This window comes from Lytechinus pictus, chromosome 10 (assembly GCF_037042905.1).
Source record: "Lytechinus pictus isolate F3 Inbred chromosome 10, Lp3.0, whole genome shotgun sequence".
In the NCBI taxonomy this organism is placed as follows: Eukaryota; Metazoa; Echinodermata; class Echinoidea; order Temnopleuroida; family Toxopneustidae; genus Lytechinus; species Lytechinus pictus.
The window spans coordinates 11137821-11165451 of NC_087254.1; the positions used below are offsets into that span (position 1 = coordinate 11137821).

At 36.7% G+C, this 27631-nt stretch overlaps 1 protein-coding gene across 1 annotated transcript; it reads left to right on the forward strand.

Moving 5' to 3' along the window:
* Positions 1 to 8484: 8484 nt before the first annotated feature.
* LOC135155843 (uncharacterized) lies at positions 8485 to 12010 on the forward strand. Its single transcript, XM_064106124.1, has 3 exons — positions 8485 to 9136; positions 9728 to 9794; positions 10591 to 12010. Exons 1-3 carry the CDS (start codon positions 8950 to 8952, stop codon positions 10667 to 10669), a joined length of 333 nt encoding a protein of 110 aa, XP_063962194.1. The 5' UTR covers positions 8485 to 8949; the 3' UTR covers positions 10670 to 12010.
* Positions 12011 to 27631: the final 15621 nt, after the last annotated feature.

Sequence of the window (27631 nt, forward strand, 5' to 3'; positions counted from 1 at the left end):
TCTATTACAACCTCCCCGCTCGCGCTTCAAAAAGATAGATCAAAAGCATCGCTTTTCAAAAGCATGCCTGTTAAGAAAGATTTACTAACGGGATGCGAATTCTTAACTCCAGCTCATCGATTTCAGCTAAATAATCCCCTTCATGCACCGGCTGCGTGCGAGTACTATGAATAGCCAATAAAAAATGGCGTATGTTGCTAGGGGCGGAGCTTAGTACAGCGCGAAGATTTGAGCTTGATGAACGAGCGGAGTGTCAGAAAAGTTCGAACTGACCGAAAAAACACTCGCAGAAAAACGGCTTTTTCGACAATTTCCCGTTATCATTTTCGATTGATTTTTTGACAGAGTATACTTGAAACATTGAACATCCCTAAAATGTAAAAATAAAAATTTCGAGATTTTTGAAGATTTTTTGCATTTTACCCATTTTCTCAATTCGGTATCGAGCGACTTCTGTCTGATTTAGACAAACCATGTCACATATACAGTGATCATACAGTGCGTATAAATAAAAGCGGGACAGTTTTGAAAAGTATATAAAAAATTTGTTGCAAATTATGATATCTATATTTTGATGTTAATAGATGCTCCGAAATCTTATCTTTGAAATGCCATTTAAAAAAATATATTTTGTTCATGCTTGAGCGAACACGGAACGTTTTTGTTGGGGGTTCAAAAAAGAGGCTTGCGCCAAAATGGCAGAATATGAGTAATATGATTATCAGACTTCTTGCTAATCAGCAGACTTCCTCTTCACCTTTTCATTATATCTGCCATAATTTTTTAATTATACTGTCAAAATTTATTTATTTACTTGAATTATTATTTTTTTTAAATTTAAACTTCTTAATACCTTTGAATTTTCCTTCATAAGTAAGAAAAGAAGACTTTTTGTCAACCCAAGCAAGAAGATTTGCATTATTAATTGGGAGAACTTGTAATTATTCAAATCATTTTATTATGTGAAACAAATTATGTTATGGTATGGTACCTTTAAAAGACATGAATCTATTTTTCAAGCCAGGGGTCATTGATTCCTTGACCAAGTTTAATTGCTTGACAGGAATAACAGGAAGAGATTCACGTCTTTCAATGGCAATGGTGTATTGAGTGAATTTTGAAGGAGCTAGATATGGCAGATCGGGTAAAAAATATTAAAAAGTTGTGAGCGAAGCAAGCAAGCATAAATGTCCACTTTTTTTATTGCAATATCCAATTTTGTGATAGATTTTGACATAATATTAAAAAGATAATATCATATTTTACTTTCTTTCTTTCCTTTCCACTTTTCTTCTTGGTCATGATTTTTTTTATGGGGGGGGGGGGGAACATCCTAGAGCCCCTGCCCATCTGTATGGCACTGTTCAAAGGCACCATAACCCTTGTTAGTTGTAGCACACAATGAAAGGATTTTTAAAAATACACGCTCTCCCATACTTTGGTTGAAAAAAAAATTGTTTTTGCTTAAAGAAGGAATATTCAAAGCTAAAAGGGAACATATTAAAAGTATTAAAACATAACAATTCAAGCAAATAAATAGATTTGAAAATGATTTTTTAAATATTTTTTTATTAACCATATAAAACTATTTAAATACAATGTAAAATAACATATATAAATTTTGACCGCATGATTAAAAATTATGGCAAAGATCATAAAAAGTTAAGAGGAAGTCTGCTGATTAGCAAGGAGTCCGATCTTCATATTTATAATTTTATGCCATTTTGGCGCAAGCTTCCTTTTTAACCCCAGACAAAACATTCCGTGTTTGCTCAAGCATGAACAAAAACTAAATTTTTTCATGGCATTTGAAAGATTAGAGTTCAGAGCACCTATTAACACCAAAATATAGACATCATAATTTGAAACAAAAAATTTACAGACTTTAAAAATCTGTCCCATGTTTTTTGATAGGCACTGTATAGGGAAAATGAAAGAAAGCAAGGAAAGAAGAGGGATAAGAAGGGAAAGGGTACTTGCAAGGAGAGAAAGAAAGAAATTATTAAAAAAAATTGGGGTTCATCTATCAGCACTTTTGGGGGGCCAACATCCTTTTAAAAACACCCCAATACATGCCAAAGGCTTTGTATAGATATTTGCAAGGAAAAATTCCAAGCCATTCATCTATTTCTTCAAACTCATATTCATCGTATTTTGCAATGCAGCAGGGAAAAGGTGTAGAGGCTTTGGAAAGTGGGTCCTTGGATTGTTTTTAGCTAATTTAGCTTTAACAGATCTGGGGGGTGATTCACATTGACATAAGTATGACTTAAAGGAGAATGAAACCCTTGAAACCAGCTGAATCCATATCAAAGAGAAAAATCTAAGAAACATATTGTTGAAAGTTTGAGGAAGATTGAATGAATAATAAGAAAGTTATGAGCATTTGAATATTGAGATCACTAATGCCATGGAGATCCTCCCATTGGCAATGCGACCAAGATCTGTGATGTCACACACGTACAACTCCCCCATTGCTTTAGTACTTATTTCACTTATATTCTCACTTAGTTTTATAGAATCTATCACAAGGTGAGGTGTTCTCTTTATGAGAGGACAAGTACAGAGGTTTCACAACATTATATCATTGATGAATCGTTTGTCATATGATTAGAAAGAGCAAAAAGAGATGTTTTGGGGTATATTTTCAGTGTCCAAAAGGGGAGAGTTGTTCATCTGTGATATCATAGATCTTGGTTGCGTTGCCAATAGGAGGATCTCCATAGCATTAGTGATCTCGACATTCAAATGCTCATAACTCTTCTATTGCTAGTCCTATTTTACTCAAACTTTTGTTGATCTTATTCTTTGATTTTTCTGCTTTCACAAAAGCTAACTTGCTCCAAGAGTTTCATTCTCCTTTAAGTCGCACTTCAAAAATAGGCACATTCCTGTGTTACTGTGATTCACTATTCTATTTTTATGCCCCCGCAGACGAAGTCCAGAGGGGGCATTAAGCGTTGCCCCTGTCGGTCCGTCCGTCCCCCCACTTGGTTTCTGCGCAATAGCTCGAAAAATATTTAATGGATTTTAAAAATGTTTGGTGTGTAGGTAGATTCTGACACAAAAATACAGGCTAAGTTCGAATTCGGAGTCCGCAGGTCAAAGGTCACAGCTCATTAAATATGCGAGTTGGTTTCTGCGCAATAACTCGAAAAATATGCAATGGATTTAAAAAATGTTTGGTGTGTAGGTAGATGACACCAAAATATAGGCCAAGTCCGCAGGTCAAAGGTCACAGCCCATTAAATATGCAAGTTGGTTTTCGCGCAATAACTCAAAACTAATGGATTTAAAATTTTGTTGGTGTGTACGTAGATGACACCAACATACAAGCTAAGTTCAAATTCGGAGTCCACAGGTCAAAGGTCATAGCTCATTAAACATGCGAGTTGGTTTCCGCGCAATAACTAAAAAAATATTTGATGGATTAAAAATAATTTGTTGTGTAGGTAGATAACACTAAAATACAGGCTAAGTTTGAATTCAGAGTCCGCAGGTCAAAGGTCACAGCTCATTATATGCGAGTTGGTTCAAAGGTCTAAATTTGTTCATATGCATATTGGTTTCTGCACGATATTAAGTTCAATCATATTGAATGAATTTCTGATCGCGTTAAGCGGGGGCATCTGTGTCCTTTGGACATGTCAAATTTCTAGTTTCAATGAAAATTTGAATTTTTGAATTTTTTTGAAAATTTATTTTCCACTAAAGTGAACATTTCCATCAAATTGCCCCATATGTACATGTAGGAAACTATGGAGTCATTTTGCCATATATCGAAATACAACATTTAACACATGTATAAGAAATAATAGACTTTGTTCAAAATTTTCTTTTCAGGCAGTATTTCACTAATTAATCAAATTCCATTTAAGAATACATTTATACATTTAAATGAATTATAGTTCATGGCTATAGGTCACATATTTTGGTATCCATCTATTGTCTGCTGAAAATTGTCAAGATTCCATGAGTTGTTTACATTAAAAATCAGTGCCCTATAATTGACAAGAAATCATCAAAAACATTATCCAAAAACAAGGTCATGCCCTCTCTAGTCTGGACTTAATGCAGAGGCCAGTTTGTATGTATAGCTTTTATCTTCATCAGCCGAGAGGTTGTGTGAGGCAATCATTTGAGAGAATATCCTCATGGTAACTAAGAAACTTTAATTCTGATGGATCGTATTCAACCTTGGCTCACATCATCACCAGTGTACTTTCATCTGCCAAGTGCATGTTTCTGTTAAATGGGAACATTCATATTTTGGGCTAAATAAAATTCCCATTTATCCCGCGTGTTCCTATTTTTGTGAAGATTTTGTAGTATTGAATGGGAAATTTAGGAATGGTCCTACCTCTAGAAATCTTAGTAATTTGTTCCTATTTCTTGGCTGTCAGGGCCGGCAGGTATGTATATCCTGAAATTCCAATAGCACAAATTTTAAAATGGAATCCCTAACCCTGCATATTTCTTTAGCATGTGCAGTAAATGGTGCACTTCAGGTGCTTCTATGTTACCATGCAATCTCTACATTTGCTCCTGCATTTGCACTTTTGTAATTAGTTCTGGACACGATGCACTTTCTTGCAGGAGTTGGGAGTATGGAGGAGTTTCCATTCTTCTGGACAAGTCCAGCTTCATTCAGATGGAGAGGGATGCCTCCGAAGATGATGTGTTGAGTTGGCCCAGTATTGCCCCCTTGCAAAACTTCCCTGCGGATGTGCTGATTCAAGGCATCCTTTGAGGGATGAAGAGCAGGCATTTGGCAATGACACCCTTTACGGGTAAATAGTAGCTTCCTGGTTTTGTTTGGTGCAGAAGTCATCATCTTGTCATACAGGATGATAGTGAATTTCTCAAGAGATTTCTCTTTTGTCTCTGATATTCATTGTGGAGCATCATAGAGGTGAACTCATCATCCACACTTTTCAAAAGTTTGCATGCTCTCTGCTTCCCCACGTGTGTAAATGAGGGCACGATACCGCATCCGCTGAAAGCATGGAACACTGGAAGAGCCATCAATAATTGTGGCTCGAGAGAAGCTGTAATTTCTATATAATAGTAATGAATATGGAATCTTTTCCTCTTCCAAACAGAACCTGGAGCTGCATCTCTGTCAGAAATGGCAGTATAATGGCAACTGCCAACACCACCACATCCGTATCGACCGCCCTTTTGAGTATTCTCAGATGACCCCTTAAAACAACATTACAATAAACATTTTCTGGAATATACCTATCTGTGATTGCAGGGAGCAAGGTTGGTGATTCCTCGCTTAGTTTCTTAGCAGACTGTAACTTTTTCTCCTGTTGCCCATGCCAAGCTTGATAAGAGCTTGTAATTAAGGAATTAGAAAGCTCCTATTTATTAGTGCTCTGCAGAAGAAACTTTCCAATTTATTGGGATGGGACTCAACGCTTCAACACGTCTATGTTGACTGGACCCTTCGACCCTCTTCTCTCGATCTTGTTTGTGCCTTGAGACTATTGTCCAAGTATTGGACACTTAAAATATTAATGCGCTGTGATTGGATTTGTTCTCTCTTGATGTATGGAAAAAAATATATCTTCTGCATAACCCATAAACATTTTTTTCTTAAGGCCTGAGCATCATGCATGTTCACTAGAACAGCAACATCCATGATTGTAGCATCAATTGCAGGCCTTGCATCACACTTTGTGGATTCGAGTTGTTCAAGGCAGTTAATGAGATCTGACTTCTTGCCAAGACGTAACCATACAACAACAACGTAGGCGAAAACAGGTGATTTTAAGGGCGCAGAAATAATCCAAATCACTGTCTCTTGTCTGACATGATACACAATACCTGGCAAACAATGAAGATTCTTTTTGAAAAAATCTGATTGGTTGGTTTTGTAGACTTTCTGGACTGATGATTGAACAGCATAACCTTATTCCAGGGAATGGGAGCTGTTACTGCCTTAGAGTTGTTTCTCGGGCGATCTTCAACGAACTCATCATACTGATGTTGAACTTTATCTGGATTGCTTTGAGAAAGTCAACTGATCCTTGATCCATTATGTCCTAGTTGTGTAGTCTAAGAAGGTACTTGCTTTCTTCTTGAAAAGGGCTGCTCTTTCTCTCTGGTTTACTGGTTAGTACATTAACCTGCCTTTCAAAGAGCATTTGACCAGAAATGATCACAATGCCTCCTTCGTATGGTTACTCCTTTTGTCTAATTGTGTCCTCAAATTCAGAAAGGATACAGACAAGTTTCAGCCTTTCCACAGCCTATCTCTAAAGTGCATCAGCATCTTGCGTCATTCCAGTGATTCCTCCTCCTCCTTTCATCACCCTGTTATTCTGTTCATGACCTTGGTCAATAGACATCCAAGAGAAGTTACGATGTGACTTTGGTATTGTTACTTTGCCTTTTTGAAATTCTCTCTCAACATCAGGATGAGTGCTCTGTACATATCTCTCAAGTTCACGGACATCCATCTGACAAAATGAACATAATTTAGAACGAAGAACGATGGTGTAAGCTATGTCAGATCTTGCTATTCTCCTCAATAGAAGAGCCTCTTCCAGTGCTATTCCTTTCAATGTTTCTTCATTTTACTGAGTAGACTCTCATGTAGCCACTGCCCGTGCAGCTCCGTGATACCTCCTTGGTTGTACAAGCTGATAATATACTCTGTGCGATATTTTACCTCATGGCAGTCAAGGGCAATCAGGTCACTTTACACTCAATTTTGCCAGTAGCCCCTACTTGTGCAGCTCCTGAGCTCACTTTGGTACGCGGTAAAATGTGCAAAACTCATGAACTTTCTCTTTTGTCTTTGGTTTAACCCCTGTGTTTGTTATCGTGACTACTGCGTCATGTGAACACTCTCTTAGATGCTCCAGATTCATCGTCACACTTGTGCTTACGATGTTTACATGTAGCACTTTCCAGTTAAGAATTGGAAAATTTCAGGTTTCATGATTTATTCCACTTCGCTTTATGCTCCCTGAAGGAAGATTCAAGTCCACTGCCATTGTCCAATTATGTGATTTCTCTCGGAATTGGCAAGCAGTTTATTTCTTGAAACGAGAGAATGTTCTCTGCTAGGACGCAGTGTCGTCTCATTATATTCTCTTGCTGACAGAGACAATTAAATCATCTTTGTAGGCATATTGGGTGAAGGTTTTGACATTTTTGAGCAGGTATTGTGCAGTTTGTGCTTGATTTCTCACCTTTTTATGTCCTAAAAAAAAAATTAAACAATTGCTTAATTAAAAAAAGATCAAGTTGGCCTATGATTTGCAAATTTTCCAAGTGACACTGTCAGTTTTTTATACATTATTAAAGTAGCAAGTGCATTGCAAATATTGTCTTGAATTAAAAAATACCATGATGTAAACTCAACACAAAACAAATCAAACATGTTATTGTCTAATTAATGTTTTCCAAGTACCAACTTTGCTCCTGTCTATTGATATTCTGTGAGCATCAGTTGTTATAAAGTAATCATATTGTGTCTTTCTGTGAAAAATGTGTAAATGCTTATCCTTTGCACCAAAACCACCCCTCCCACCCCACGAAAATAGAAAAATTTTGAAAAAAAAGTGCTATATACATCTTAAAGGTCACCACCACTTCACTTGAATAATAGACATACAGTATATGAGCTTGCATGGATGTGGTCTATGGAATAGACTACATGTATATACCAGAGGTTTTCAAACTGTTTCCCTTTCTGACCAGATGAGACATGGAAACAGAGACTTTGAAAAGACTAATGTAATTAAATGAACAGCTACATGTAGGCTTATGCACACACACACACACACATTGCATTATTTGCTACTGCAGATTACAAACTTTCTCTACTTAGAAGATTTCTCAAAGAATTATGAATAATTTGTAAAGATTTACAGGAATTTTGTGAGTTTCCCTTTTTAATTGTTTTTTCTGTCCTAGTGTTCTACACATAATAAAAAAAGTGTAATGCATGAGTATTCTCATACATGAATGTTTACAAAATTGTGGAATATGGAGTAAATAGCATCCTGGATAACTTAATAATGTAGGTGTCATAAAGAATTCATTTACAGAAATATTATGTGTTTCCCTTTGTAATTGTTTTTCTGTCTTGTACTACATCGTCTACAAATATAAGAAAAATTGAAATGCATGAATATGCTCATATAAATGTGTTCAAAATTTCTGAGTATGGGATAAAACAGCGTCGTGGACAGGTTCGCACAGGACATGAGACAGATTGATAAGAACATTAACATTCATTTAATAGCCACTTCAGACAATTTAAACAAATGGTTAAACAATATTCTTTGATGATGTACCGGATACCCCCAATTCTGACTGAAGTATGTCTTCTAAATGGCAAATAAATATAAGGTAAATGTTTGGCGTCTCTGTGTTACTTACGGATGATGGCTTGAAACACAAGGTGTTATTGAATCAGCAATAATTTGTTGATGTAATATTCTTTATATTTTCTGAATAGGCTTTGGATATTGAAGCTGAAGAGGACATCCATAACTATAGTGGAATACTTTCTACAAGCCATGCATAACAAGAATAATTGATCAACCAAAGATCAGGACCACAGATGAGGACCAGGACAGAAGATCAGGACTGAGGATCACGACCAGAACAGAGGATCAGGACCATGACAGATGATTAGGACCAAGGATTAGGACCAGGACAGAGGATCAGGATGAGGACAAGTGATCATAACCAGGGATCAGGATCAGGACTGAGGACCAGGACAGAGGATCAGGACCAGAATGGAGGATCAGGACCAGAACGGAGGATCAGGACCATGACCGAGGATCAGGACCACGACAGATGATTAGAACCAGGACTAAGGATCAGGATGGGGATCAGGACAAGGACAGATGATCAGGACCAGGACAAAGGATCAGGACCAGGACAGATGATCAAAACCAGGATCAAGGATCAGGACAAGGACAGATGATCAGAACTAGGACCAAGGACCAGGACGGAGGATCAGGACCAGGGCAAAGGATCAGGGCCAGGACACTTAGACTATCAGGACCGAGGATCATAGATCATGACACAAAACAAGAATCAAGGATCAGAACCCTGAATCAGTATCAAGGATCAAACAGGACCAAGCCAAGTGCCACAGAATGCAGAGGTGAGCTCTCATCATACAGAACAGTTAGCAAGCAATTATTTAAAATCCTTACCATTTAAAACCTTTGTTTAGTAATAATGTCAAATTTTAAACAAAGAAGCATTTAATATTAGATGAATTTTGAAGATTTGCGGGGAGGGTAAATACCAATACTTTCATACTGTAAGGAAACTTTTTAGTTACAGTCCATATATTTACCAATATTTTAGTTCAATGATGTATCGTGCTACTTAAAGTAGTACACATGGGAGAGGTTCAATGTCTAAAAAAGGAAGCAATTATGAACTTGATTTGCAGAGTTGAAGTTTTGAAAGTTTTATTTGATTGAATTAAAGTAACAACTTTTATTTCTTGTTCTCATATCGGTACAATGTGAATAAACAATGTAGATTTAACAATAATTTTGATATTGGTATCCAGTCAAAAATTCTGAGAACAGGAGGAGTTGAAGCCTGAAAAGCAATTTGACCTTTCAAGAAATGAACAATACCTTGCTGCCAAGATGACTGAAATCTATTCCTAATTGGGTATAGATGATATGAAATACTTTATTTTTGAGAGTCTCATGTTATTCACTTTGATCTTTTATAGGAGATTGCTCAGAGAGACAAGCTAACAGAAGATCGGCAAGATGCCCAACAAGGTCCAGCTTTAATAGGTGAATATAATTATACCATTTAATGATTATTTTGTAAATAATTTTGTCTCGGCTGGATTGCACAAGCAAAATACAGGTGCTGCTTTTCTAATGAGGCAGCACCATTGTCAACAGTGGTGAAATATTTATCAAGGGTAATTTTTTGAGATGTCATTACTTTAAAAGTGTAAGGACCTGTTTCATGAAACTTTATCATATTGGTAATCAAGTAACACTGATAATGTGGCATGAACTTTAGGTCATATGGTCAAGGTCAAAGGTCTTTAAGGGTTAATTAACTTTTACCATGCTGTGGTATCAACATGAAAAACTTATCAAAGATTCAGATTTTGAAATTTCAAAGTAATTTTGAAAAAAAGAAATCATGAAAATAATGATTTCCAAAAATTAAAAAAGTTTTAATGTTTGAATCCCTCCAAATTTGCACAAACAAAGAGGTCATATCTGATTACTGATATTACAGTTGTATTTACTATATACAACAAGTAATCAAAATCCTTGCATTTGCTTTGAAAGAACAAGCATTTTGGATGGCATCTTATGGGGAAAATGATGCACCTAAAATGTACAATGCTGCTCCAAAAAGCATAAACATGTGACTTGCATACACACTTACCATTGGCTACATCGTTCTTTGAATTTGATCTTTGTATAATGTGTGTGAGAGAGACTGTTTTCAATTGTTTCCATGTAATAGGCCTTGATTGTATTGCAGATCACTGCAGCTTTGGGGTCAAAACCACTATTTTATTGTGAAATAAATTGAATTTTCAATCTTATTCTATTTCAATCTCAGGGAAACCGCCCACCTCAGCCGGACCAGAGAAGCACTAGATGGGATTCAGCAACCCCTCTGTCAATTGGAAGATGCCTAGCTGCCTCAAGAGCAACGTTGAGCAAACATGCCAAGAAGAGCACCAGCTGGATTATAGTTTCTATTGATTTGTATTCATGAAGAAGTTCATCCTTATGATCAGTTGATTTAATAGTAAAAGCAGAAATATTAGAGAAAAATATTGGTGAATGTTTGATGAGCATTCATCAAAGAATAAGAAGATTTTGATTCGCAATTTCATATGCGAGCAGCTCCACCATAAATTCCATAAATTTCAATTTCTTTACTGGAACATGATGAAGAAAAATATATATTTTTTTATTAAAGAATTGGGTATGAAATGATGTGCCTGATGATATATCCACCCCACAAAACCACTTTCAAATTTTGAGAAAAATTGCATTCTCGAGAATTTATATATAAAATGACATGGAGAAGTTGCTCATCTGTGACTCAATTATTCTTTTACGGATTTTCATCAAACCTTCACCAACATTTTTCTCTATTTTTTCTGCTTTTATTAAGCCAACTTATCATGAGGGTGAACTTCCTCTTTATATAGGATACCCCCTCAACATTTTTTTTGATAAATCTGCCATGTAATTTTTTTTTTGCTGAGCCCCGCCTGCTGACTTTTTACTTTTGAGTCTTGTTCAACTTTTACGACCAAATTTGCAATGACCAAGAACGTGGTTGCAAAATTATGTTAAATTGTGTAAGTGCATATCTTACGTGCACATCCAAAATGTTCCATAGGTTTGAAACTGTGTACCTAAAGAGGCTTTCACAATTGGTCATGCGATAGTTTGCGATCATTTGCTTACAATACATGTTGCACACAATCGCAACAGTTGTAAGCAGTCGCACCACCAGTTGTGAAAGGGGCTTAAGGGCTGCGAGTTTGATCTCAAAAGTTGTGCGAAATTAATTACAAGAAAAACTTAATGAAACGTTGCAGTGCGAGCTTTTCACATTTTAGATTTATCAAAAAAAGTTGAGGGGGGGCCTTAATAAGCTCCTCTTCCTCCTTCCTGGTGTTATAGTGTTAAGATAGATGCCTGCATACCAAATACAATCATGGTCCAGGGCCAGTAGTACAGTGCAATATAAAGTGAGATGAATTGTTTTGCGTATGCTGTTCAAAAGAAATTGTTCACACCAGACATTCACTAAAAATTCTGGTTAGAAAAGAGTTATTTTTCACTCGTTCCGGAACAGGCTGTATTTGGTATGTATGGTTGATTGCATATAATGGTCAGTTTGTGCATTTCATGATACACATGCGCAAGTCGTGCCCCAGTTTGGACATAGCCCTTACAAGTCAATCGTGTGACATTTGTCTGCCAAAGTGTACCCAACGCCATCCTATACTCATAGTCAGTAGCGTACCGTGACTCGGAGGAGACAAAGCATTGGGGGGGCAAAGCATTGTTCACAGACAATGCACTGCCCCCCCAATGCTTTGTCTCCTGCGGTTCACGGTACGCTACTGCTCATAGTATTTCTTTCAAAGTGCATGATTACAAACCCCATTTAAACATTAGCTTTCCTTTGGATCTCATTTATACTTTTGATTAATCCTTATTCCTTAATTTTCAAATTCTCACTCACGGCCCAAGTTATCTTGTATGTACATGTGCATATTAGGAAAAGTGGTTGACTCAAAAGCTCCCGTGACGAGACTCTTGTGGCATGTGTATTATGAAACGGTCAAATTGCTTTAAAGCTTTGTGTACGAAACTCTCATATACAAGTTTTTAGTGTTTAATAAGCTTCTTATGTTTTAATGCATGAATGAAAAATCATGCCCACATTGCAGGTTCAAGCTATTCTCCCATTCGCCTGTATTCTGAAGTCCAAATACACCATATTGATCTTACTCAGCTAAAATTATAAGAAGTTGAAAATGTCTACATTTTGGTTGCGTATATGTTTCGTATATTTACTACTTAATTTCCCGTGCTTCAATGACGAGCAAGCTATTCTGGTTGCTATTCCCAGGCAAATATGAATATTTTGAAGGTCAAATGAGTTGATTGTATCACACTTTCCTGTCCATTGGCTAAACAGCAACTGGTTAAACCAGCTTTAGACCAAGAGTTGAACTAAACCTAAGTTCAGAATACAGGTTTTTAGTGTAAAATATATTAACTATCAGCCACTGCTTATTAAGTTGTTTTAATGTGCCAAAGGTTTTGAGTCATTAGTTTGTTTTGTAATCTGATAGTGTAAAAGATGACTAGGTATACATAGTTTAATAGACTGCAGGCAAAATCCGCTTCAAAATCTAAGCTACCCTTTTTTTACTTCTGATGCTAATTTTCCCTAAATTCCTTCTATTATTTGTGCTTTTATGAAACCAATTTATTCACATGGAGGAATCAGTGAATGTGACATACATGTATTAATGATTTGAGTGTCTTAGTAGACAGTACCCATATAATATAAGTAATCTCTAATGGTAACAATCACAAAAATGGAACAGAAATCCAACAAATTATATGTATTGTATAGAATGTTTTTGCCAAATTGTTCAGATAGAAATTGAATGATTACTGAGCAACTGGAAAAATAAGCACAGCATTATAAGACATTTGAATAGTCTTAGATCATTTACAGTTTCACTAGTAACAAGCTTTTCATAAAAACAAATATCAGTGTTCTTACTAAATCTTACACTGATGAAAGCCCTTTAACGTCATTTAGAAAAGGGGCTAGATTTCCTTTAGTATACAACGCTTAGATATATTGCATATTATGATTATTATTATTACGAAGATGTTACGTGTTACTTCAATTTATCTCATTTATTCATTTACATGGTAAGAGTGATGATCAAATCACTTTTGGATGTATCAAGGTCAGAGGTCAAAGATTTCATACACCTGCTAATGTGTTCCTATGATCATGTGAACAATCAACTCCAAACTTGGCTTATGCAAGTATAAGCAAAGACTAGGTTTCCAAGTCATACGCGTGGAGGTCATGAAGTTATTTCATATCAGAAAATTGCATTCAGCATGTTTGAGGACCGCAAGGTTGGAGATGTCAATCATAAAAAAATCACTCTCCATCAATAATTTAAAGATCCAGTTAACAATCAGATTTAGACTTGATTCATGTATATATGTGTACATGCACATAGGAAAGATCTGATTAGGAAAAAGTGTGTAGGTATGTTGCAGATAAGCAATGGCCAAGGTATAGCAAATGGTTGGAGTGGAGGATCCATTAAGTTTTCATAAATGTAATATTGTTGGGAAAAGTGTGTAAAACAATTTTTTATCTCTACATTAAGCATGGTACATGTTAAAATAGCTTGAACCTGTCTTCATGTCTATGAATATGTATACATGTATTGTTCTAATTAATTTTGTACCTTTTTTTTTCTTTGAGAAACTTTGTAAGGCTGGCAGTCCAGGAGATTTATTCAAGTGAAAGCACCGGAGCAGTGACCTTTTAGATTGATGGGAGCGGGTCCTGGACCTCACAAACATGGACTGGTGCCTGGTCTGTGCTGTGGTCTTCCTTCTAACTCACACAATTTATGATGTCACCAGTGAGAGACTCATCTTTTATCAATGTGTAGAGAGAGGCACATGTCATCATCAGACATATCATGCATCTGTCCTAATGTAAGTGCTTTAATTGTGATTTCAGTGACTTGTCTGAGAGTATGCTATACAATACAATGAGATTTTCCAGGTCTTATGTCACTGAGGGCACGAAATATCAGTATTAGATTATTTTTGTCCAATATTTTGCATCGATGCCAGTTTCGGCTATTTCAAACAACCCCCCCCCCAAAAAAAAAATGCATTGAAATAAAAAAAAATAGCCCTTACTCTACGCCCCTTCATATTCATTAATCTGTAAAAATTGCTCTGTTCCTCTCATACTACATCCTAGATTTTCTCATTTTCATACCCAACCCACACTTTATCATTAACCTGACCCCCTGCCTAACCATTTTCTTATTTAGTTTGTTATACCTCAACCCATTGATCTCTTGCAGTATCTCTGTTCTTCCTTGTACCACACCCCCTCCCTCTGATTACCCCCATTCCCCTCTCATTCTCATTTTCTCCTTCCACCTCTCTCATTCTCTTTCTCTTCTCCTAGCTTCATGTTTATCTCTTCATCAATCCATTGATTACAGACTTTCTCTCCCTCCTTGTACTCCCTATCCCTCTCTTACACTCAGTTTGTCTTCCTTTTATGTCCTTTCAACATGAATTCATCATGACTGATGTTACAATGTTCTAAATCAGCAGAAAAAAGTTCATGAATAAAGTGACATGATATATATTCCTCGATTTAAAAAAAAAAGAAGGAAAATTCACTTCAGTAGAAGAGTTAAATACTATACTAAGATATCTGTACATTTTGCAATTATGTTTCTATGAATTCCAATTGCATCCCCCCATCTTACCCCCATCCCTTTCTGGAAAAAAATGTACATATATGGTAAAAACTACATGCAAAAACTTATAAACTTGGTCCTTTGCTTTTAGTCGATATGGTAAAACCAATGCAGGTGTTTATCCATCCAGACGTAACCCCAGAATTGGTAAAGATAAGTGTAGACTGGCTTAGGAATTCAATGGCTCTGTGAAGAAGGTTGAAGCCTCGACATAGGCTGTTTCTTAGCACTTGAATGTGCTTGAATGTTCATTCCCTACTCTAAAAAAATGAAAAGACAGAAGACTTATTATCTGTCATATTATTAAGAAAATTTCAAGAAGTGCAATGTCATATTTCGTGAATAGTTCTAGGAAAACTAGGACAAATTTGCCATCTGATAACCTCCAAGAGCATGACCCCGTCGGTGAAAAGCTTCCCAGGTGGCATTTCCATCTCATGAGAATGTCGTTCCCAAGAGGTCATTCCTGCTTGATATGATTCCCACCCGGTACCAGAGCATGACTCTTAGAAGACTGCTTTCTCACAGGCAACTCTCCTGGGAGAAAGTGTTTCCCCGGAGGATAACTCCTCTTGATATGATTCCCATCTGACACCAGAGCATGACTCTTAGAAAAGATAACTCTTGTGGGAGAAAGTGTTCCCTGGAGGATAACTCCCCTTGATATGATTCCCATTTGAAAACTCCAGAACACAAATCTTCTGGAGTACAGCCCTCTGAGAGCAACTCTGAGGCCTCCCACACCTTACCCCAGATGATGGCTCCTATGAGTTGACAGTCTCCAGGGAGTTCTAATTTGTAGACAGCAAATCACTTGTCTGTGTCTTCCACACGGTTACTTGATTGACGACCATAGTTCAAGGTGTCAATTCAAATTTTGGCCTTTACGTACTAAATTGATGTAGGTGTTACTTGACGTACTAAACTGCTGTAGGTGTTGCTTGATTAACTGTCAGCCATAGTTTAAGTACTTGTTAAAGTTGTAACTTGATCTTTAGTAGTCGTTCACAGTACTGTCGCAGCCTTCTAGATGATTTTTATGTAACACTCTGGCATAAACCACTAATTGAGGATGCTCAAATTTTGAATCTCATGCTCTGGTACCCCTCTGGTTTCAAGTTTTGAACATCCCTCAGCAATTTTTAAGGGTATGTAACCCAGCTAGAAAGATATCTCTGTTACTGCACAAGTATGAAGCACTGATTCCTCCAATTATTGTTTTGAGAAAGGTCTCCGTGTTCTATTAGCAAATTTTCCCTAATTGATTTAATTGATTTTCTGAATATTGGCTTTCTGGTAAATGCCATTACATTCATGCCTTTTCCCATAAAAGAAAAGGGCAGTTTTATATCCCAGATTCAGTGCATCTTGTCAAAGTCTCGGTCTAGATTCTTCTGTGGTGTTCAAGAAGGGTTATTGCTGTAATTGCTGGTGAAACTATTATAATGTCCATGACTGTTAGTGATGACTGCTGATCAGAGCTCTTTGGTGTAGTGTAGCTTAATATCCTTTGTGGACTCTACAACCATGCTGTTATCTGGATCACATTGGATTGCTATCAAACAGAGGATAATTCCAAGTGCAATATTGACCTTTGGGTAATGGCATTGGGCTGACTTCTACATTACAGTGACTGCTGTTTTTGGTCAGATATTTGGTTGCAACATCGGTATGCTGACAGTTGGATTTTAGGGTTTGTGTACTTTTCTGTGTGGAATCGATCTTGAGCCAGATTGATACCACAAGAAGACAATCCAGTCTCTCCTCTTTGCAGGAACATTCTGGCCCATGCAAGCGCCACATTGATGATCGCTATGTCAGCAGTCTAATTAAGCTTACCAGGTACCCTCTGAATACCTTGGTAGATATCGTCAAGTGTAGGCTGATATCATCTGGGCAGGATCAGTACCGTAGTGATTTGTCTAGATAAGACCACAGCTCATCTCAAATGTAGTTTCAGTTTTTGAACAGTCAGTCCCTTGCTGCATTATGTGAAGGTTAATCCATTTGATGTGTAAAGGAACTTAGCAGATCTAGGCCATGACACATAGATACAATTGATATTACTATGGATGGGATGTCAGAATCCCAGAGCTTGAAGGAGCTTGGTGATACACAGAAGACTCCCAAGCATCAAGCTCAAGCCTGACAGAGCTCAAAGACCCGCAATAATGTATGCGATTTTAGGCCAGAGACTCTATCCAGCAGAGATTGCTGAGGGTTGTGTATAGGAATTCACTGTGATGTATCCCTGAGAAAGCAAATGTTTAGGATGAGCGAAAGCTCCTACTGCAGGACATTCTATGTACGAGACTTCTGAATGTCTGCAGTGACAGTCCCATGCTATCCATGAAATATGACATTGCACTTTGCTACTAATTATTGATTAGGTTTTATAAACTACCTTTCAGGGGATATGAAGCACCTAGTGTTCAGGGGCTGGCCTGTGTTTAGAGCCCGCGGGGTTCAGAGGCTCCCACTTCACATACATTGTTATTTCGATGCCAAGATCTCCTTTCTTTCCGAGTTGTGAGGTGCATTGGATATATAAACACAAGTATGTGTTTTCCATAGATGAATGGACCAATCCCCCCCCCCCACTACCAAAATATGCCAGGTGCCTTTTTTTTATTTAGACATGCAACTGAATGTTTGAATTCATTTGAAATTCATAGAAACAAGATGTATTCTGTACAGATATAAGTATCAACAATAATTGAAGTAGTTGATAACTATTTCAATTAAATGATTAAAAGCTGAAAGAAAAATGAAAAAAAAAATCATTTGGTATTCTGAAGAAGCTGGTTGAATAGAACATTATTGCATCAGTCATGATTGACAAATGTTGGGAGGATGCGAAAGGAAAGAAGAGTGACAGAGATGGTTGGATAGTACAGGGAGGTATGGAGAGACTGCAATCAATGGATTGACAGATAAACAAAGGAGAAGATGGAGAAAGAATAGAGAAGGGAGAGGTGGAGGGGATGATGAGAAAGAGAGAGGAATGGAGGTAAGAGGGGGCAGGTACAAGGATGGATAGAGGGACTACAAAGAGATCAATGGATTGAGATATAGGAATAGAGAAATGGGAGGGTGTCAGGTAATGAAAAAGAAGGGGGTGTGGTACAGAGACCAGAAAATGAGAGTTAGGAGAAAAGAATCAATGTCGCCCTCAACGACATGATCTAGGAATCTCATTGTATTGTTTATGTACTATTGACAATTTTTCTTAGAAATCACAATTCAAAGCACTTCAGCTTGGGCAGGGGCATGCTATGGTTGATATGTCATGAGCACCTCTGTACATTGGCAAAAGGAGTCTTTTGCTGGTGACATGAATTTGTGCGAGTCTGGTTGGAAGACTACAGCTCAGACTGGGCAGCAGCCATTTTGTGAGGGTCAGGGTTTGCCTCATTGATCTTGGTCACTTGCTCTGGGGCTCCTTGCTTGAATAAATCTTTTGGGCTGCTGGTCATTTTTTTTTAGTAAAACAATTCTGTTCTGTAAATAGAGATATTAAAGTAATAAAGTTAACATTTTATTTTCATACTCTGGTCTTTATTATTGTAGTTGTGTTTTGTACAAATCTCTTTCCGCCGTCTCTTACCAACCCCACCCTTCCCCTAAAAAAGTTCTGCCCTCTATGGTTCTACATTTTATTTTAATGTCCATTTACAGGGGCGGCACCATTCCACCATTTTGATGGGGGCGGCAAATGTGTGCCAAAGGCCTTCTATGACAAATATGGGATTTATATATTGGGTGATTTCAAGTTTGATTTTGGTGTCGGTGTTGGAAGCAAAAGATTACCCAACATTCGAATTCACCTTATAGCTCAACACTAAGTGACGCCTTTAAGATCAGTATTACATTTGTTTTGGTACTTCGCTGATCTAAAAATTGTACCAACACCAAAAGGCAACTTGAAATCACCCACTGCGTATCAAAATAAAGTAATCCAAATTTAGAATCTTCAGAAATGTTCCTAAAACTTGGATGAATATCCAGGATTTAATTAACGTTTGAATTTGAATAAATGGTTACAAACTGCTTTCACATTCTGGTAAATTTTGTTTTCCAATACTCTCATGATGCAAGTGGTTAACATAACATCTTTATATTAAATTAAAAAAAATTGAGCTTTGATGCGTGTTGTATTCAACATTGTTCATATGGAAAAAAATAAGAGAAAAATCTAATTCGTCTAGATACTGTACTGAAAAATAATATAGTGTATTGTTTGATTTTTAGCCACTGATTCTCAGTTTTTTTTTAAAAATCAAGTCGATGTTAACAAATGCCATCAATACCGGCCTTCTAAATTTGGATTACCCTTATTAAAATGTTTAAAGTCGGTAGTGGTGCCGCCCCTGTATTCTCAGTTTCTCACAATCGTCATCATTTCCCTGGATAAGCCAATTTGCATACCCGAAAGAGTCGATCTTTTATATTTAGTTACTTCACTCTTTTTTCGATAATGAACGTTTTATGTACCCCTTAAATTTAGAAGGTCTTAATCATGCGTTAAATAGGCTTCTCCAGGAATACGTGAACTCGTTTATTCCCTTTACAGGAACAAATATTTGCATTATTATTCTTTTTTTATATTTTGGTTCTAATTTTGTGTTGGTCAAGAGATTTCTGACCAAAAATACTTCCAACCCCATAAGAAAACTGTCAAAGAATGAAAACTCGACAACAATGCGAACGGGAATAAACGATTTTTTAAAATCATATTTTGCTGAGAATCATATATTTGGTATTTATCGGATACTTTAAACATAAAGAGCAGAACTTAAAATGATATGAACTTCATGAAATGGAGACAGTTGAAAGTCTTACAAATTGTCAAAATTCAAAGCAATTTTAAAACAAGATTATGCAAATGTTGATTTATAAAACTAGATTCTTTTAAATTGAATAGATTTTTGTCTACTTTCACAAGGTTGGTTTAGTAGTATTTCGGATTGTAATATATTTTTTAGGTGGATTCTAGAATATGCGTTTAATATTCAACTGTATATACGTTTCGTGAAGTTCACATGTTGCACTAACAGATAATATCACACACGCGCAAACACACACTCGAAGAGGGAGAGAGAGAGAGAGAAGGGGGGGGGGGGGTAAAGTAGAGGATGGGGGTGGGGTGGGATGGTCGGTAGGGTAGTTTATTGCATTTTAGAGTGTAGATTGGTGATAAAACGTATGGAAGAAATGTATAATAATCATACCTTCTGAAATTAAATGTATAATAGTCATACCTTCTGAAATTAAATGTACAATAATCATACCTTTTGTCAAACAGTACGTACACCTAACCTGAAAAGTGCATTTAGATGCAACATTATAATGAATGAAAGTCCCCCCTTAAGGACAACAAAAATAGAAATTAAAAGATTATATGACCATCTATGAAAGTAAATTGTACATTATTTTTTTAAGAATTATTGAATATAATTCATCAAAACATTACATTAGGAATTGCAAAGAGAGAGAGAGTGCAGAGTTAATGTAATTGGATTAAATGTAGAAGAGGCATATTAAAAAAATAAGGGGTGTATGAACTCTTGCTTGTGAAAACTTATGATGATGGGCGGGAGGAGGGTGGGGGGCTTTTCGCAACAATCGGCAAGATCGCTTAACAAAGATGGCAAGATTTAATAGGGGATCAGGCTAGAAAGAGAGAAGGGGAGGGGTGCAGATCGAAGTGTACAAGGGTGATGAATCAATACAAAGTAGACAAAGCAGGGAAAACAATTTCATTTAATAGAAAGAACAAAGTGTTCCACAGTGTGTTACACCATGTGACGATGTGTTTCAAACTGTTGAAAAACTTAAATTAACAGTCTAAAGATGATTTCACATTGGTGTGCCACATTGGAAACACACTGTGAACACACTATTGAACTCACTGTGGGACACTATGTTCTATCCACCAGAGATATTGCAGTTAAAATTAATAACTAATAGCGAGCTCTTGCAATTGCAAAGGACAGATTCTACAAATCGTAAATCTATTGAAAATACCCATCAAATTACAATGGACAGCTGACAGGTATTTGACGAAAATTTGCAAATGATGTCGTTTGTCCACAGTCCAAAATGACACTGCTGTTTTGATTCACCGATTCGAAATCGACAAAGACTGCTTTGTCATGAAGGGCTTTTGACAATAGTTTCTCAACGTTCCAGAAAGTGTCTGCTAGCTGTTGCGAAAACTCACTAATATCAGTGTGCAAGGCCAAATTCATTTCGCAGATATTCAGCTGTAGCCCATCTATGTCGCTCCGCTGATCATGTCCGCCAATTTAAAAAGTCAGAGCTTAAACAATAATACGATACAAACTGATACAAATAATCATCGAGTCGGGAAATGGATTAAAGTTTTGGCTTAGAACCCATCACAAAGTTCTGCAACTAAGTTAGGGGTCACTGAAGTACAGATAGGGGTGGCTTGGGGGCCACGGACTTCCAAAATTTTCACGACCAAGACCCCCCCCCCCCTTAAAAAAAGAAAGAAAGGTAAAAGAGTGAATTGTGATTTTTTTTTTCCCGGAATATTATACCAAAATTTATCACAAAATCATATTTTGGTACTAGAAAACAATCTCGCTCGCTTCACTTTATCGCATATATCTTCTTAAAAATGAATATGGCACGTCTGGCTCTCTCAATTTGCTTTTTTTAATTTTAATTTTAATTTATATATTTATCATTAGTTATGCGACAGTAATCATGGGATGCGCAATTCTGATAAAAAGGAAGCTATTTAAAAATGAAATGTTGCAAAATACGTTGTTTCCAGTGGCAAACTCCCAGTATATTATTTTATTTATTTTCATTCTTTTTTATGTATTCATTCATTTTCCGTCAACAAAATACAAACAAATATTTTATAGGACAGGTCCACTCCAACATAAAGTTGATTTTAATAAAAAGAGAAAAATCCAATTAGCATAACACTGAAAATTTCATCAAAATCGGATGAAAAATAAGAAAGTTATGACATTTTTAAGTTTCGCTTGATTTCAGAAAATAGCTATATACATATTCCGATCGGTATGCAAATGAGGGAACTGATGACATCACTCACTCACTATTTATTTTGTATTTTATTATATGAAATATGAAATATTCTAATTTTCTCCTCATTGTCAAGTGAAACAAAGTTTTATTTCTCCCTGAACATGTGGAATTACCCTTGTTCAACATTTTATAGTTCAGTCAAGTTGGTCCTTCTTGTCAAATTTGTACAAGCTGAAATATTGTATAATTCAAACAATAAAAACAAAAGGAATAGTGAGTGAGGGACATCATCAATTCTCTCCTTTGCATTTAAATTGTGCATATAACTATTTTTAGAAAAATAAGCGAAACTTAAAAATGTCATAACTTTCTTATTTTACATCCGATTTTGATGAAATTTCCAGCATTATGTTTGTCTGATTTTTCTCTATTGATTCAAATCAACATTTTTATGGGGTAGACTTGACCTTTTAGTTAATTTTTCAATCATACATAAAAATACCATAAAAGAAATCATAATGGACTGAGGTTGCTGACGTGCTGAAGTATTCATTAAACTCCACATGTATCAAACCTTGCACAATGGCTTGAATGTGTTTGGAATTACATTGTTCAACTCCGTCAACAGTTATGAAGATAAACAAGTTTGACATAATGGTATTTTAAAAAATGAAGATTTGTGAAAACTTTGGTCCAAGCAGACACTGATTCAACAAGCATTGCATGTTCAAAAGAAAAGGAGACTTTTATGTATAACAAGGCAAACGCCAAGCGTTGTCTCGCCTGCATATTGCAGTCATGAAGAGACTGCATGTCAAAACTACATGTATGCTATATGACTTAGATGGACATCTGTTACGAGTTTAGCGATCCCACCTCGAAGCTATAGAAAGTTATTGTGTGTACAACACAGCACAGTGCCAGTAATGGAAAGTTCATTGACCTTTGACCTTAATCAAATTCAACTCACATTCGAACTTGACCTGCACCTTCAAGAGATGGACCTCTTGTTTTAATTTGGCAATCCTAACTCGAAGATATAAAAAGTTATTATGTGTACAACACAGCACAGTGCCAGTCATTAAAAGTTCATTGACCTTTGACCTTTATCAAATTCAACTCACATTTGAACTTGACCTGCACCTTCAAGAGATGGACCTCTGTTATGAATTTGGCGATCTCACCTCGAAGCTATACAAAGTTATTGTGTGTACAACACAGCACAGTGCCAGTCATGGAAAGTTCATTGACCTTTGACCTTATTCAAATTCAACTCATATTCGAACTTGACCTGTGCCTTCAGGAGATGGACCTCTGGTATGAATTTGGTGATCCCACCTCGAAGCTATAGAAAGTTATTGGGTGTACAACACAATTGTTGACGACGACGACGACGACACCGGAAATAGTGATACCTATGTCTCGCTCCGCTACGCAGGCGAGACAAAAATGAGAAAAACCTAATGCATCTTACTTCCGACTTATCCGAATATTCAGGATAAATGCACATTCCATGATTACATAAGCGCAACATAATGGAACATCCCCTGTTTACTGTAAAGACGAATAATGAATGTTTTAAAATTAATGATACCAATTTCGCCTTACTGTAAAGACGAATAATGAATGTTTCAAAATTAATGATATCAATTTCGCCTTCCATTGTTTAGTAACAGAAAAGGAATCAACATCCAAACTTTAATAATTGCAGAACATTTAGGGGCTTCGTTTAGTTTGATGAGAGTAAAGACATGGCATTGCACTTGATAACCTACATAAGAGATAACCAGGAAAGGAATCCATATTCTTTAGGCGTTTCATTAAAATAGCCCATTTTTTATAGAGTTCTTTTTGTAGTGATAGAGCCTATTTTTATCTAGATATTCTGAGATTGCTGCGATTGTTCTTGTAACGTTCTTGGAAGGCTTGACGTGATAACATGCATTAAACATACAAGAAAAGTTCAACAAGAAGCCGAAAAAAATGTAAGATTAGACATCAACTTTAAAACAACCAATACAGAGGATATGGAATATATATATATATATATATATATATTGTAAAGAAATGGATGAAGAGAACAATGGTAGGCGTAGCTTAAATCAAGGTTCCCCATAGCTATCTACCCTTTGGAAAAATTGGTGATGCCGAAAATATGTCTCTGCCGGGAATCGAACCCGGGCCCCCAGCTTTGAACGCCGGTGCCTTAACCACTAGACCACAGAGACGGGTTAGTGGCTAGGGCGACCCCGATCCGATTGACCGTCAGATAGACAGATTTTCGACACTATACCAATTATAATTTCCTTTGTCGGGTGAAGGTGGGTTTCGAACAATGACAAGCCGCCATGATCCAGCTGAAGCTAATAATACCTATTACTAGAAAATGTAAATTATCAACTCAATCGTTATAATAACTATTTTATGTCTCTTACTTCTGTTATGTCCCCATTGGGTATAATTCACGACTGGGCCTATGGTAATTTAACTTTACTAAATGGTAACTACCATGGTAACAGGGATCAGATGCTAATCGAAATCCAGATCTTTGTAGTACCATCATTGGCGCAGACTAAAAAAAAAATGCGGGTTCGTACTTTGTACTTTTCGTAGGAAGATGCTAGCGGATCGAAAGTCCATAAAGCGATATAAATTGTTCACAGAATTTTCTTACTGAAATAGTAAAATCAGACCTATATCCCAAAGGATTCGACTGAAAGTTAACTGTTGAAAACAAATATGAAAAACTCCCTTTTTGTGTGGAGGGGGGCCGTCTCCCTCTCCAGCTCCCAAACTTACCGGTACATTATTGGTTACAGCATAATGACAATGTTGCCATAAGGAATCCCTGATCGTGTCCCATGCAGTGACGTGAGAATTCCATAATCTACGCGTCCATAATCCCCATGGCGCTCCACAGCCTGCTCGATCCACCGCGGTAGGCCTAGATCGCTGACCGAAGTGCTTACATGATCTGGAGTCGTGGTTGTCGTCGAAGTCGTCGTCATCATCGAATATCACTTGCTCCCATCAGTGTCTCGTGGCCTCGAGGGATTCACTACTATAGCTTCGAGGGCTGCTCGAATGGATGAAATGCACGGATCTACAGGTCTATACCACTTACTGCCGACACTGAGGAGAAAATGAAAATTAAGAAATGGTATATTCATTGAACCAAAAAGGGGTGCGAGCGGGTTAAACTACAATTTTACTTTTCTCAATTTCTGCTATTACGCCCTACTGCCCTACATTTATTAATTCTTTCAGACTCTCCATTTTCATATTTTTGGAGAGGGAGTCAACATTCTGAAAATAATTGCTGTGCTCATGGTGTCCTAATCATATTTCTACTAACTGTTATGTAGAACGAGAGCAACATAAAGGAGAAAATCAAGAAAATCGTATATAAGTTTAGGGAAATGCGCAATCTCCACATATAAAAGGGGGGTGCATGATAGATAGAGGTCTTTAACTGTTCATTTTGTCATATAATTTCAATAGGTTTTTTCACATTCCTTAAAAATGATTCGTAACAAGATTTCTTAGGCCTTGAAAAACAACGATGCTATGGTAGCTATTTTGCTACATTTATCTACATTTTTCTCGGTTTCATCTAGTCTGTCATCTGTCACCAGCCTATCTATTTTTACAAAGTGAAACTTTGCAATAATAGATAAAAGCTACTGAAATCTAATTGGCTAATAGTAAATTTATTCGTCATCATTTGTCTTTATGAAACAGGACCCTGAACTTACTTGAGCTCTAAAAATTGTTTCTGGTGAGAACATGTCTTTGTAAAATTTTCGTAAGGGAAATATTGAAACAGAATAACTTTTTAATCATATTAATTTATCTCAAGATATGAGACATTTTTTTTTCAATCTTGAAACGTCAAAACAAGGGAGTTTTACGACAATGCCTAGGGACAACAATGAATAAAAGAGAAAAGAAAATGAAGGAGGGATGACAACGAGAAAAATAAAAGAAAGAGGACAATGTGAGAGACATGAAAATGAAACAAAAAAAGAATCAAATGAGCGAGAAAATTAAATTTGCCTCCAGTTATTTGCTAAGTTCGTTAGAGTCTGAAGGGTTGTTCAATGCTGCACCTCTTTTGCTAACGGCATTGATCCAGAAGCACCGTCTCACTCCTTTCTCTCATCCAATCTGTGAACCACTCAAACACTGAACAAGAACAACACTCCATCATTGTTCTCCAAAAATTTCTTTCACAAGTATTCGACACCCACTTTTCTGTCTCCTTATCATTACTTTATCTCTTTAAAACTCACCATTATGCAAAGCCTTACCTCGAAAGTGTTCAGTATGTATCTATGGCCAATGTATAACAGGACAGTAAAGGTAAAAGGTTATAGCAACAGCTCCATCTCAAAAGTGAAATAGAATTAAGACAGTGATTGGAATACTTTTGTTGAATGATGCTGTAAACTTTGTATAAGGGACTGAGGATCCTAAGGGCAATTCCATAGGTTGGTGGACATAAGCTCAATGTGTCTTTGTACTGTATAGCCCATCTGAACCGTAACGTGAGTAACCACTTTATCTGCACCCCTATATAGTGAAAACCATGTGTTCTTTATTTTTTGAATTATATACGAATTTGTCTCCCTAATATACTTCTTTGAAATGGATATAATTAACTTTCATAAAAGCCTTGTATGAGGACACTTTTCACTTATGTCCACTTTTCATTTTATGCATGTCCAAATCATGTAACATGAGTAACCGACACATTTCAAAGATTTGCCAGGAGCATAATGAAATTTCCCAAGTTTTGTTTTTATACAAAGGATAGTCAGACTGCGTACTATGGTGTGATAATGAGATGTTTAGTTCCTATCAATAATAATGGAGTTACAGCTCCAAGTATGAGTCAAGGTGTCTCCAAATGTAACGTGGGTAACCGTGGAATAGCCCCTAAGACCTCTTCGAGGGAATTAGATTAATAATGATGTAACTGCATCAATTTAGCATCCCAAACATAATACGAGGACATCCGTTTTATAATTGAGGTAAAAATATTGTAACACTGCAATTATGGCAATTGCCATGGTAACAGGGCTTAGCAGCCAATCACAATCAAGGTTTCCAAGGTAGTTACCATAATGGAAGAGTTACAATAGTTGTAAGTCTTTATGAAACAGGCCCTACCTCTAGTCCTACCTCTGCGTTAAGGTGTTTGAGCCTTTACTGACTGTATAATTTAGAGCCAAACTGTAACTTGCCATTAATAGCTACCCCTCCTTCAATAGTAAGTACCATGGTAACAATGATCAGTCGATATATTCCCATTAGAGTTTCCAATGATTTTAAACTTATGTTAATTGCAGAATGTATGCAACAGGGTCTATATGTGACTATCCAGGGCCCGGTTGCTAGAGTTACTATTCAATGGTAACCTGCATGAAATCTTTTGTTTTAAATGGCTGTTGCATGGGCTTTGCTATACCACGAGTTACAAATGAGTAGCAATGGTTACCATACTATAGAAAGTTTTATGCAAATGACCACAGGTCCGAGACACTGTTCCTC